We start from the raw sequence: 14,233 nt of genomic DNA, 5'->3' as shown, positions 1-14,233 counted from the left end.
CTTCTAAAATCTTCAGTTTAGTCCAAACAAATTATTGTATTACAACACTTTCACCATGTTTTCATCCAATAAAAATGTGTGGTGCTATAGTACATATTAGAATTTGCATCTGCAATGTGGTTGGACTGCAAAGCGGCTTGTCTGAGTCTTTTTCCCAAGTTTTATTATGCATATTAATCATAAGTTTTATCATGCCATCTTTTTCATAAGTTTTATCTGCCATACACCAGCCCACAATTCTTCTGGTTATCTCAATAACATTACACCCTAATACAGTACATTCTTCTGCACACTGGTGATCATTTTCTTTGTGAGGACTTCAATGGATTGGAATAATCCCACCCCAATGATGCTGTGCTAACTCCATCACTGACCGATTTCAAACAAGTCCACAGAAAGCATCTTCTACAAATAACTGTGCCCATCATGCATGTAAAGCCACTTCGTTGGGGGTCTTTGAAGTAATGAAAACAAATAAACAGTGCAACCTATTATAGTGACATGCTGGCCTCATGTTTCGTTACTTACAACAGAACAGACACCAAATAAGACCACCTTCCAGTTTTTTTCTTTATTTACAAGTTCATTACTTGACTGCACACCGGAATGGTGTCTTATGTGCGAGTTGCAAATAAGCTTTCTTTTTTTTACTATGTAGACTATACAACCTATATATTTCGTGTTTAGAAATGAGGGAATGTCTGGCATTCGGTATCATGTACAAAGGTTGTTTTTTAAAGATAACAGAGCCCACATATATTATGGGCCCAAATATCAGTGTAAGCAGCAACTCTGAGGCCACGAAAGGAAAAAATTGTAAAAATTGTCTGCATATAACCCAACCAAGGGACAGTTTTCTTTATAAGTCAAAATGCGTAATATAAGCTCTAAGAACATTTAAACCCATAAATGTGTTGAATTACTGTGCTACCTGACAATTATATGCAAGGTAAATTTTACAAGCAAACATATGAAAAAAAAAATCCTCATATTATGGCGGGACTTTCACAGAATTAAATCTTCCCCTTTTAAAGGTGGACAGCTTTTATATGGCTTTTTTAGATCTCTTTGTTGGTGGTTGGACTTCCATCAATGATACAAAGAGTACACACGTGCATACGTGGACCAGGATGAATTTATCCGTTAGGAATCTTCACTTTCTGAGAAATCCATCCAGAAAAATAAATATGGATTTCCTTGTACCTTCATGCTACAAACAGGTGGATGCAAATTTTTTCTTCCGTAATGAGAGAAAGTGGGTTACATGTGGTGGTCAAACGTGGCTGCATTGAAGATATGGCTACACAACATTGCCGTGCAAGTAAGTAAATAGCTGGGCTTTATGGCAGCTGCTGTCATGCGAGTGCATCAGGGTGTATAATGTTTAGGTGTTGCAGAAGAACAGTTGGGAAAGTGAGCATTCCTTTCCTCCTGCCCCTCCCTTTCCCCAAAAGTAGATCTCCAGCACTGTTACAGATACATTGGTTAATGATCCTGACCTCTATGGAATTACACAGTGACACAACAGCTACCTAAACGTCCCCACTGCAACAACTATACAGCTTTAAACATATTCTTTTTAAAAGGAAAGCAAGCAGCCCACTGAAGTGTTTGAATGTTAGATTACAGTAACAGTCGCTATCTATGATTTTCTAAACAAATCTTTTTTTTTTTTACCAGCAATCTTTTTCTAGTATGCCGTTTTCAAATGTGTGAGACTTACGGAATCTGCCGGAGAGTTTTGGCATCCTCATTGACAAGGAACGTGAGATTGCGTTCCAGCCATTCAAAGCATTTCTGCTTCAGGCGTGTCAGTGCATACTGTTCAGCAACTTCGTAATATGAAATAACAGTGTCCAGCCTGTAGCAAAAGAAGAGAAATGAATTTTTAAGAGAACACTCAGAATGGTATACATACAAATACACAACTTCAATAATTCTTAGTAACAAACGTTCAGAAATCATGGCACAAAAAAAAATACAATGTCTTTAAAAGTGACAGAAATTGGAAGTTATGCCAGTTAGCTGTTCATTCAAAACCAGATGTGCTAAGCTTTTGGAAGTGATAAAGAAGTCTCTGCTAGTTATGTCAAGTGATGCCCAGTCTACTGTGGCTGCTTGGATCTGATAAATTTTAAGCAAAGCTTCTGTGAGTTACAGATTTCGGTGGTGGCGGTAGCATAATTGGCGAAAAACCCGGCGCCAGCGAGTGTAGAGAAACGCAGGTGTACACAAACAGGCCCTCGAAGGTGCGCCGGTCACACATGTATTTGCATGCGCCATTTTCCAATAGCTATGCTCTCTCGATTCTGGGCTTGTTGACGGTCAGCCATATCTGATATGGCAATCTGTTCTTTTATCGAAGTCACTTGTCATTTCAAGTTGGTGCATTTCATTGTTGTCTTCCAACGTTGCATTTCATTGTTTCACACATGACCGTCATTGTTTCCTGTAGCAAGAGAAGTGTTGTGCTGCTAAGCACGTGGGTGAAAGTCCAATTCTCGGCATGGAGGAAGGAAAAAGTTAGGAGGGAGCATTGCGCAATGTGATATAAAGGAAGAAAGAAAAAAAACAGTAGGTCAGGCTCGCACATGCCAACCTTCACTTGCCCCCATTTTCCCAAAAGGAGAAGGTTTCCTCATTTTTTTGCTAAGTGAGAACGCATAACCATTACTGTCTTGCTTAACCTGAAAAACTCGTGCGTAACAATTACTTATAAGTTACAACCTTCAAAGACATGGAAATCAGGGTGCATGTCGCAGTTGCGAAAACCACATTTTTCATTTATGGCCATAAACTGAATCCACATTACAATCAAGTATGGTGAAAGCTACACCTACTGAATTAGTTTTGGAAAGCATAAACTCAAGTCTCTCACTGTGTTATTATAGCAAATACTATAGCAAAGATATTATTGCAAATGTAATTTGCATACTCTGTCGTATAGGTAAGTTATGCACCATTCTGCAAACTTTTATTCCGCTTTCATTTTCCCTTTTTCTTGGCTACCTTCCTTGGCTCCCTATGAACTATGTCGGTGTTTTTACATGCTTTTTTTTGTACACTGCATGATAGAAGCTCTTTTAGGAGCATAGTAACTAGAATGCTAATGCATTTTACAAATTCGAGCCTTAAAATTTGTCCGTGAGCATCATTTCATTACTGCCTGTCTTTGATAACACATTTTCTACATGTGCCCTAGCACTATAATTTCTAAAGTCCGTTGGTGAAATTTTATGAATTCAATTAAATACCATGATTTACCTTGCAAGCAATGTTTCCGCATTCAATTTATTCATCTAAAAAGACAAATTCCACTATATCATATGCAATAGATAAAACTTTATTTCGCATTCATTCAAGAGCTACCCATCATGCCTTGTCAAGTTTGACAGTGCTCACAGCCTCTGAAGCAACATAGTTAGGTAAGTGACAGAGCTTACTTGATTGTTTCTTCCATTATTTCAGAACACAGCTGGATGAGCTCATCCTAGAACAAAAAAAAAAAAGTCTTCAAGGTCATCACTTAAATGACACAAGAAATAAACAATCATACAACGCAAGTGCACAGCCCACTTTTAAAAAGTTGAGAACATGCCAAGAGAAACGGCATATACCAGTTGAAACAATGTTGCCGTTGCCAGCACTGGGATGACATCGCCTGGCTCGATGACAATTTCATCCAGGTACAGTGAGCCAAAAACAATCTTTAGGGCTGCAATGACAAAGAGAAATTAGCATAACGTCATTGTTCAATTGCCATTTCAATAATAGTGAAAAGCATGTCACATGAAGAAAAAGTATTACAAAAAATTAGAGCTGTGCGAATAGCAAAATTTTGGGTGCGAAGCGAATTCGAATAATAAATATTGAGTGTGAATCGAATCAAATAATTTAGAATAATTTCGAATAATTTTCGAATATTTCTCAAACATTTTTCGAATAATTCGAAGTGAAATTACAGAAAAAGTTGCAGAGAATCCCTAAGTATGTTCTTGTGAGATAGCAACATGAAAGTGTTTCTTTTCACTAGGTTGATGAAGCGCTGGTGGGGTCATATTTCATAGTTGTCTTTCTTATCAAGAATGAGGCAATGTAGAGGCCGAATTCTATTTATGTAGATGATTTGGTGCAACCAAAGTGTTGCCGACAACACTTTACACGTGATGGGCAAAAATGCCATTTCCTCAGCCTCTCCTCCTCTCTCAACTTCTGTGGAAGGCCAACTGGTGTGGCAGACAAGGGTGTGCTCCCTTCAAGTCCGGAGTTCCAAATCTGCCTCGTAGACGTCGATATATAAGAACATCTGAAATTTTGGATGCTAAAAAGCTTTGGCGTCTGATTTCTCGGACTTCCTGCCCAAATTTCAGGTCCAAAACAGCAGTAATTGAGCCCCCAACTCTGCCAAATCTTTCATCTCCATATTGGAACCAGCGTTTTCTTGAGTTAATACATTTGCGACCGTAGCGGAGTTTGAAAGGCAGCTTTGCCGCAATACAGGGGTGTGATGAGGTGAAGCATATTGAAAATCTAGGGAGCACTTCTAATCAGACGTTGACTGTCTCTTGCCTAAGTTCGACCGTAACGGAGCTTGAAAGGCAGTTTTGCCGCAATACGGGGGTGTGATGAGGTGAAGCATATTGAAAATCTAGGGACCACTTCCAACCGAACTTTGTCTCTTGGCTAAGTTCGACCGTAACGGAGTTTGAAAGGCAGCTTTGCCGCAATACGAGAGTGTAATGAGGTGAAGCATATTGAAAATCTGAAGGGGTCACTTTTAATCGGACGTTGACTGCATTTGTCTTTGGGAAGTTCGAATAGTTCGAATAGTAAAATTTCAGTGCGAATCGAATCGAATAGTAAACACTATTCGAAAAATATTCGAAATTTCGAATATTCGCACACCCCTAATTAAAATCATACCTCCTTATAATGAAATCGTTTATACAATGTAACAAACCAAATTATTTTAATTTCCCTTAAAAGTCCCACAGAAATCTTGACAGTTAAAATCTTGTTTTAAAGGCCTTAGACCCTGTGACAAAATTAAGCACGTTGTCATTATCACTATTCCTGATATTGTGGAATGCGGTGATATTATAGCCCAAGTAGGAGCACCGAAAACAATGTAGTTATAATTTTATATGACCAGAGAAACCACCTTCTGCTGCGACTATAGCAACACACAATGGCAGTTTTCGACAGTGAAAGTGATGCTTGGTACATGTGACAGGGATGCTAGTGATTGTGGGTTCTGAGTGGCTTGACGCGACAAGTCGCATGTAACATTTGTATGTTACATGCGACAGCCATGACGGCGAGTGTGGATTGGCTGAGAGCGGCGCTGGCTAATACTCCCAGGGTTTGCACACACATAAATACCCGATAAGTGGACGACGGGACGACCGCCGCTGTAGCTTAGTTGGTAAGAGCATCGGGTACGTAATCCAAAGGTCGCAGGTTCCGTGCCTGCCAGTGGCAAGTTGTCTTTTCGTCCACTTTACTTTCTTCACATCTGTATCACTATTATTACAATACACTTAAAACAGTACAATTAATGCTCCCTATACCTTCATTGGCTTCATTATCGGCTGGCTTTCATTAATTTTATTGTCCCGACTAAGTCACACTACTGTATTGTGTGCTAGTATAAAAGAAACACTATTTACTATTTATGAGATACCAGATACAAGATACTTTCTGCTTTTGAATATCATATTTTGAAAATAATTGTAACACAACACTACCTGCACTGTGCAACAGTTTGGATGGCCGCTGGTCATATGTTTCATCCATGATCACAGGGTAAAGCTTTTGTGCATTTTGCATCGGTGTTGGCAGTAGTCGTACATTGCACGTAATCTCTTGCATGGCCTCTCGCTGCACTGTGTTCTACTGCGATTACCGTGTAATCATCTACGTGCACAGACTACAGTGCACTATTGATTTGCAGTTTCTAGATGCACCAGCAACCACAAAACTCAAGACACTTCTTTTCACTGGCTACCAACAAGCCATGAATGATGGCTGATGTGGCTTGGTCCATTGAACAAACAAAGAGCACCTACCCGTTAAGTGTGCTTGCCGAGTGCACGCGTGGCTGAACTATGCCATTTGATTTTGTAACAGCTTGTCCTCATACACTGCAGCATGACACGCAGAGCGTTGCTCAGTTGTAAGAGCTCACGCTTGAGGCCTGTCAGGTCTTCCAGACTCATTGTTTCGACTGTGCACTACATGACAAACCACGGGAGCGTCTGCTGACACATGTGGCTCATTGTGGCCATGGTAACAACACTGTCAAAAAGGGTGGTGGAAAGATAATGTGTGAAGGCTACCATGAGATGAGGCTCGCAGTACATCTCTGTAGAAGGTGTGTATTTATTGTAAGCAACCAGCAATGTCGCTGGGAGGGCGAAGTGGAAAAGGAAATGTTTTCTTTCGTCCTACGCTCGAGTATCGAACAGTAAACTCTCAGTAAATGGAAATCTTTTTAACGGAATTGCTGCTTAAACGGAACAACTGCCTCTAATATGATTGGTCTCGCACTTGAATTCTGCAAACCTGTTGATCTCTCAGTAAATGGAACTCCTGTTAAATGGAACATATTTTCCAGGTCTCTTCAGGTTTCGTTTAACGAGTCTATTGTAATAACTTCAGTCCCTGTGCACAAATTTTTGTAATTTTTTTGTGTTCATGTTAGTATTCTATAATACACAAACTCCTGTGCTATAGAAGGCAATCGAAAAAAAATTGGCAAAGCTTGCACTAAGCCGCACAAGGCTTGAAACAGCGAAACTGGACGATTCTGAAGACTAATCTGGTTGCTTCTAGGTTGTTTCTAGGCCTTAGCTAGGTGATGCAGGTTGTTTCTAGGTTGCTTCTAGGTCGTTGCTAGGCAATGCTAGGTTGTTTCTATGTTGATTCTCAGCGCAGAGAGGTTCGAGTTAAACCACAGCAAATCAGAGACACGACATGGATGTCCAAACTGCAGAGACAGAACCTCGCACTGAAACCAAGCGTTCGCACCTCTCATAGATCTATGGGCACGTCGTTGTTGGCGTAGGCCTTCCATCATTTCAGGGCCACCGTCGCTTTGCAGCTATTTATTGGGCTAACTGTTTCATTTTTAGTGGGCCAGTGGTGAGTAGTGGGATTTACCCAATTTCTGTGGCACATACCCGTTCATGATGATGATAGTTTTTTGGTTCACCGGACTTCCTTAAGGAATGATTTGCTAAACAGCTTTGCTGTTAAAAAACGTTTCAGGGTCCCTTTAAGAAAGTGTAAGTTTTCTATGTATGGATGATATAAAAAAACCATCCATATTGAAGATCACAGCTGTTGCTGTGATCTCATTGGCAAGCATGTCAAATCTTGCTGTAACAAAATGTAAAGTTTCTATAAATAGATATAAAAACTGTCTTCTACTTCATACTAAGGATCATAGCTATTGCTATGACCTCGTTAATGAGCGGAGATGCACCTTTTAACTTGGCAATGCAGCACTGGATCTACTTGACAACTTTCTGTAATGTCCTAATATTGGCATAGAAAACGATGACCATCCTAGCATTAAAAACTCCTGCATTACACTCTTCATCAGTTAAAAAGTGTGTGCAAAATGTACAGTCATCGTAACAATACTCAAAGGGGCCCTGCAACACCTTTTTAACATAGCCGGAAAACATTGCCTATCTTAAGTCAAGGCTCTATTAAACGTTTAGCCAAATATTGTTTCACTACATGCAGCAAGTATTTATAATTTTGTGTCAAAAATTGCTTCCTCCCTCCTTCGCAATGTTGTCACCAGCTATGCAGCAAGTGGATCCAATAATGCAGCAAGTGAGCACAACAGTTATTGGCCAATTTCATGAACAGCATGCTTATTTATGGCAATCTCGGAGGCCCCGTGCTGGCACTGTGCACATTTGAACCAGTAGCAGAAACCAACATGTTAAAAGAAAAGTGAATAAAAAAATGCTGAGCGCCATGACATGTGGCAACATAACTTTTAGGTGGCGCATCACCCTCATACCATCCCTCCCTGTGTAGCTTCCAGCATGCTCGTGGCGAGGAATGAAGAGAGAGAAAGCGCTTGGTCATGCGATAACTCCACTTACACTTGACCGATTTAAAAAATTTGGGGGCAGGAGATCTGTGGGGCAACAGAGTCCAAAAGTAAAGACATTCTATGATAACTTAGAAAAGTTGCTGGTAGGGTTGCCACCTTTTCCCCCCCAAAAAAACAAAAAAAAAAGTGGCCCTTCGAGAAAGGGATGGGGGTAACAGGATATTAAATTAATGTTGAACAACAGACGCCATGTTAAGTCTTTTGCATGCAGTGTCATTTAATATAATGTTGCTTTCCTTGAGCGAATTAAACCTAATGTATAGTCGCACTCAATATGACTTGCAACACGGGAGCGCATGGTCTCACGAGTTCAAAGAGTGCGCATGGCTTCCACTTGCCCTTATTTCCATAACTAAACGCTGTTCTCTCACTCGGGGATGAACCCAAATAAGAAAATCTCATTTAGTTGCTGAAATGAATACATATTGAAGCCATGCGGAATCTTTGAACTCGTGAGGCCATGCGCTCCCGTGTTGAAAGTCATATTGAGCGCGACTGTACATGTACACAAAAATAGAACACTGCTCGAGCTAAATAGCCTGCTCGAGCTAAATAGGCATAAAAATACACGTGATTGGAATGACACTTGTACTAAGTAAGGTTTTGGTTATTGCTCTGAATGTGCTGCACTGAAAAGGAACTGCACATACTTTGTCCATAAAAAGCTCTTCTTTGTGTCTGAATCCACCAGGCCAGTGACATTATAGACACAAACGAACGTTTAAACTTTATATGTATACAGTGCATATGCCACAAAAATACTGGATATTCATATACACATACAGGCATAATAATATGCTCTATTTCAATAACAGCTACACTCGAAGGGATCTTAAAAAAGTGGTTGACTAATAGCGTAAGAGTTTTGGCGATTGACAAATATTTACTGTCGTACTTGTTGAACTGATGCTTTTAAAACACCCCAGACAATAAATAATTGCGATATTATGACAAAAAAACCGGCCAATGGCGGTCGGTCTTAGGTGTGGACTGGCAACCGGCCCGCTATCTAAAAAAGTGGCCGGGCTGGTCTAAAACCGGACAGGTGGCAACCCTAGTTGCAGGGCCCCTTTGATAAAATTACACCTCAAGCTCCGTTTCGCTTTTCCTGCAGTGTGTATGGGAAACTGCAGGTTGGGGTGCAACAAGATGCTAGCTTAATGAGTAGAGTTGCCACCTGTCCGGTTTTAGACCCGCCCGGCTGGTTTTTTAGATAGCTGGCCGGTTGCCGGTCTGCACCAGCCCCCATTGGCATTTTTTTTATCATAATATCGCAATTATTTATTTTCTGGGGTGTTTTAAAAGCATCAGTTCAACAACTACGACGGTAAATATTTATCATCAATCACCAAAACTCTTACACTAGTCAACCACTTTTTAAGATCTCTTCAAGTGCCGCGATCATTGGAATACAGCATATTATTGCGCGTGTATGTACACATGAATATCCACCATTTTTGTGGCGTATGGATTGTATAGGTCTTAACGTTCGTTTGTGTCTATAATGCCACTGTCCTGTTGGATTCAGGCGCAAAGAAAAGCATTTTATGGACGAAGTATTGCGGTTCCTTTTCAGTGCAGCACATTCGAAGCAATAAGCAAAGTGCTATTCCAATCACGGGTATTTTTATGCCAGCAATTAGGCTAGTTGGTTAGCTCAGTGTGCTGTTTTCGTTTGTACATGAAGTTTATTTGGCTCAAGGAAAGCGATGTTACATTAAATGGCACTGCATGCCGAAGACTTGGCACAGCGTCTGTTGCTCAACATTACTGTAATCTCCTGTTAGCCCATCCCATCCCCACACTCGTCGAAGGGGCGGTTTTTTTATTCGGGAAAAGGTGGCAACCCTATTAATGAGTCTTCCATCCGAAGGTTTCAATGTTTTTATGCTTGTACCTTACAGCAGCTACAGATGTGTCATCACTGTTCTGGATAGGTCTGACAGCAGCTGTATGCACCTTGTTAAAGGGACACTAAACAGAAACAATGAATTGGTTTAGATTGATAAAATGTGCTCGGAGAACTCTTGTGTAGTTTATTTCACCACCATAGGTTTATTATTAGACGAGAAAACCAAGCTCAAAGTTTCATTTTTAAATTTCGATCCGAACTTTGTAATTCGTGACATAAAAGGTTTCAAAGAGCATTTAACGTATTTTGGCGCCACTGGCTCGACTAAATTTCCACAAACTCGTTATGCCAAGTCTCTGGCCCCCTCAGAGGACAATGTACTTCGATTTACCCGATTAGGAACTACGTAGGCCCAAGCAGGCGCCATCAAAAATATGTGACGTCACGGCAAATGGTGCGGGAATTCCAAGGTGGCGTCGCCACCTGTATTTTCTTTTTGCGCGTTTTCTCGCTTATTAAGCGTCTTCTCGCAGCAAGCGTGGTGTTTTTGGTATCGTGGAAGACTACTTTACTAATGCGAGAAAAATCGTTTTGCTCTTTAGTGTCCCTTTAAGAGTTCCACAGTGTGCATGACTGAACATCAGATTAAAGGAGTACTGACACAAAATTTTGAAGATATAACTTACTAATTTTCTCTGCATTTCGCTGCTATAAGTCATGTCACAAAAGAATATATAAGCAACATTAAAAAGACAGTTTTGAAAGTAAAAATACTGAACTTTAATAATTCTAGTGTTATCAACTAGAAGGAAAGTTAGCTTCTCAGACAATGTTACTTAAATATGTACTAATCATCAGTGACAAATGTATAAATGTTTCCACAAACATCTCTCTCTGCAGAAGCTTTGATTCCTAAGCCTTGACAAGCATGCACATGTATGCTTGGATATTGCAAGGTTAAGTGCTCGCATAGTTTAATTTTCTCTCTGCTGCCAATTTTAATTCCAGCCCTTGTGCCTAATGCAATCTCAGTATATCATATGATTTAGGAGGCCACTTTTAGAAGATGCATCATTCTTATAAGATTGTGAATGAAACATGTACCAATATATCAAAATGTAATCATGACTGCCAGGTGATCTTGGGACACACAATGACATATCATAAATCAAGCTTGGCTGAAAGCAGCATACTTAAAATGACAAGGGCCCTTTCCACTAACGGCATCGCTGAATAAATATTGTTGTACTTCAGCTGACACAAGTTCATCAAATAAATTTCAAATCACCTTTACCTGCCCTTTTGCAAGTGTCACTTTCCGAAATATAATTCATTTTCGAGCAGCACTGTGTCCATTTTCCTTGCTTTTGGTGACGTCACATCAGCACCAGAAAAATCACATAGGAGCGCTAGAACTGCAGCCCCTCCCCGGAACACAAAATGCAATTTTCATTCAATGAAAGTGACATCCAGAACTACAAGTGACATTTTACACATCTACCTGATGCTTTCTCAAGAAACACCACTTTACCAGGCTGTATGCCCGAGGCTATCAAATACTTCTGCTCACGCCTCTGTCATTATAAAGTACTACCAAATAGGCACCAGTGCTAGTGAACTAAGGATAGCAATGCAATGTACTCACCATCACATGTAATCCGTGGATCTTCAATTCCTACCTCCACGATACCTTCTTCTTTCTCTTTCCAATCCCCGCAAAACATGCTTGCAAAATATGGAGACTGTGATGATAAAAAATAAATAAATAAATAATAATACTAATAATGCACACAGTGTTACACACAACACATAATGATGAAGTTTACCTCTCGTTACTGAAATTAGTCCAGATGCTAAATTATTTTGAATTTGATTTGTCCTACTACCTGCAAACTTTCAGCACTAGTATGGGAACCCCTTTAGCGCCAACATACGCCAACATTTTTATGGGACAGTTAGAATCAGAGCTGTTGAAATCATGTCCAGTAAAGCCTTTCACCCATCTCCATTACATAGACGACATATTCATTATATGGGAACACGGCATAAGTGCACTAAATGTATGGTGTTGCTTTTGACACCTCCACCGCACCTCCACCACGTATGACGTCTCAGTCGAAACGAGGTTTATTTGGTCGCGACGTCGAGAGTGAACAAGCGCCACGGCCACGATGATCAAGAGCACACACCCGAAAACAATGATGATGAAAGGCAAATGCGTGATGATGATTACAATAATACAGAGATGAGGAAGAAGTGCATAATAGATGCCTACACTATTCATTGACCACTGTAAGAATTTTCACTCTAGTATTAAATTTACCATGCACCATTCTTCCAATGAAATGAACTGCCTAGACACGACGGTATTTACTGAAACAGGAAAATTGGACGACGCTTTACAGAAAACCAACAGACAGCCAGCAATACCTAGGTTACACTAGTCATCACCCGCGACACTGCAAACAAGGGATACTTGTCGGACAGGCGAGGCGTATAAGAAGAATCTGTAGCGACGATGGTGACTACGTTCACCACTTGAGCAACCTAAAGGAAACATTAGTTGAAAAAAATTACCCGCAAGATGCTCTAAACAAGGTCTACAACGAAGCATGTCAACTAGATAGGAAATCATCACTAGCTAAAAGGGACCCCGTAGCACAGCCCAACCAGCCGCCAGCATTTACAACCAAATACTCAAATGCGCTCCTAAACATAAATAATATCCTCCGTAAGTATTATCCAATACTGGCAAGCAACGAGCACCTTAGAAAAGTGTTTCCCGAAGTACCAAAGGTCGTGTATCGCCGCAATAGGAATTTTAAGGACATGTTAGTGCATGCAAAATAAAACCCTCATTTTGCCCACATAATCTTGTCCAAGATGCAAGACTTGCAAACACTTGCAAGATGATATTATAGTTAAAAGCACCGGAAGTGGTTACGTCCATCATATAAAATATAGTTTTACCTGTACTAGTTCAAACATTATCTACATTTGCCAAACGGTACATTGGCAAAACGGGACAGCCTGTTAATGTTAGATTAAACAGGCATCGCACGGACACGGTGAAGAAATTACCGAAAGCAGTGGCACAGCCCTTTAATGTAGTACGTCAAAACTTCGACGATCTAAAACTACATACTTGAGTCAAACTTCTGGACCCCAAGAGACAGAGAATATAGAGTCATACCTTATCCACAAGTTCAATACACTCCAGCCAGCAGGCATTAACGTTTCTAAGGGGGCTCTTGGATCCATTCGATATGGTACATACACAATGAAAACCAATGAGAGTTAGGCCCTTCTAAAAATTTCTAACCTACCATTGTTAAGTGGCACGTGCTTCCTCTGACAATCATTATTCAGCGAAACGTACACCGTCCCCCCCATTTTTTCTTGTTTTTTTTTCCTTTCCTTCTGATTCACCCGGTTCGTCATGGCGGCCTCTTCCCCCCCCCCCCCCCCCCCACCCCCACTCTCGCAGTTGCCCTGCCCCTCTCCCTTGTGGAGGAGAGGGCACGAAGCATACACACACGAGCGCTAAGGAAATCAGTTCCAGCCTTGAAGAAGACAAGTCCACTTGTCGAAACGCCGGCTCGAGCACCCACCCCCTCTTTACGGATTTTTTTCATCGCAAGCTTCCATCTTCCCCTTCCTGCTGTTTTTTGTAACAAGTAAATTATACAGCTAGATGGATTCATGTTGCATATCCCTTCATAATTTACATTCACAAGTCATTGGCTATGTAAAAAAAAATGTTTTCTCATAAAGCTATTTAGTAATTTTAAATATATAGACTTATGTACCTAATAGCTGAAGCAATTATTTGTCAATATTTCATGCAAGGCACTGGAATGGCATCACTATCGTGTAGACAAAATAACTTTTTTTTTACGTTGGAGATTAGTCTACCAATACTAACTTTGAAAGATTTTGTTGCTAGGTTAACTGGTGATGACTTATAATACAACTGCACTTTGTGTAGACGTGCATCATTTTTTTTTGTGTGTGTAAAATACAAGTTTGCAGTTGCATTTTTAATCTCTTTACTTTGCTCATTGCCCTAATTTTTTTACACTACTTTTATTGTTACAAATGAAACCCAACCTGCGTGACCTTACAAAAATGTGTGACAACCTGCATGACTTGAACAGCAAGTACAAAATACAGAAAAAACTAGCTGTGGTTACGGTTTGACATGGTTCTCACAAGGCTAAGCCCTATTTACCATTTCTTTCATGCAA

At 40.3% G+C, this 14,233-nt stretch overlaps 1 protein-coding gene across 6 annotated transcripts in view; it reads right to left on the bottom strand.

Annotated features, from left to right (window-relative positions):
• The window catches only part of LOC119398353 (protein germ cell-less-like), a 48,378-nt gene that overhangs the window by 31,477 nt on the left and 2,668 nt on the right, over positions 1 to 14,233 (bottom strand). For all 6 annotated transcript variants that reach the window (XR_007416450.1, XR_007416451.1, XR_005184764.2 and 3 more), the window contains exons 3-6: positions 11,632 to 11,728; positions 3,618 to 3,715; positions 3,444 to 3,490; positions 1,724 to 1,861 (exon numbers count right to left, since the gene is read on the bottom strand). Coding sequence is in view for 1 of the 6 variants with exons in the window: in XM_037665347.2 (XP_037521275.1) it covers positions 1,724 to 1,861; positions 3,444 to 3,490; positions 3,618 to 3,715; positions 11,632 to 11,728 (380 nt within the window). In the remaining 5 variants the exon portion in view is untranslated. The remainder of the gene's footprint in view (positions 1 to 1,723; positions 1,862 to 3,443; positions 3,491 to 3,617; positions 3,716 to 11,631; positions 11,729 to 14,233) is intronic.

The sequence above is a fragment of the Rhipicephalus sanguineus genome, chromosome 1 (genome assembly GCF_013339695.2).
Source record: "Rhipicephalus sanguineus isolate Rsan-2018 chromosome 1, BIME_Rsan_1.4, whole genome shotgun sequence".
NCBI classification, from domain to species: Eukaryota; Metazoa; Arthropoda; class Arachnida; order Ixodida; family Ixodidae; genus Rhipicephalus; species Rhipicephalus sanguineus.
This window is presented reverse-complemented; position numbering and strand designations above follow the sequence as displayed.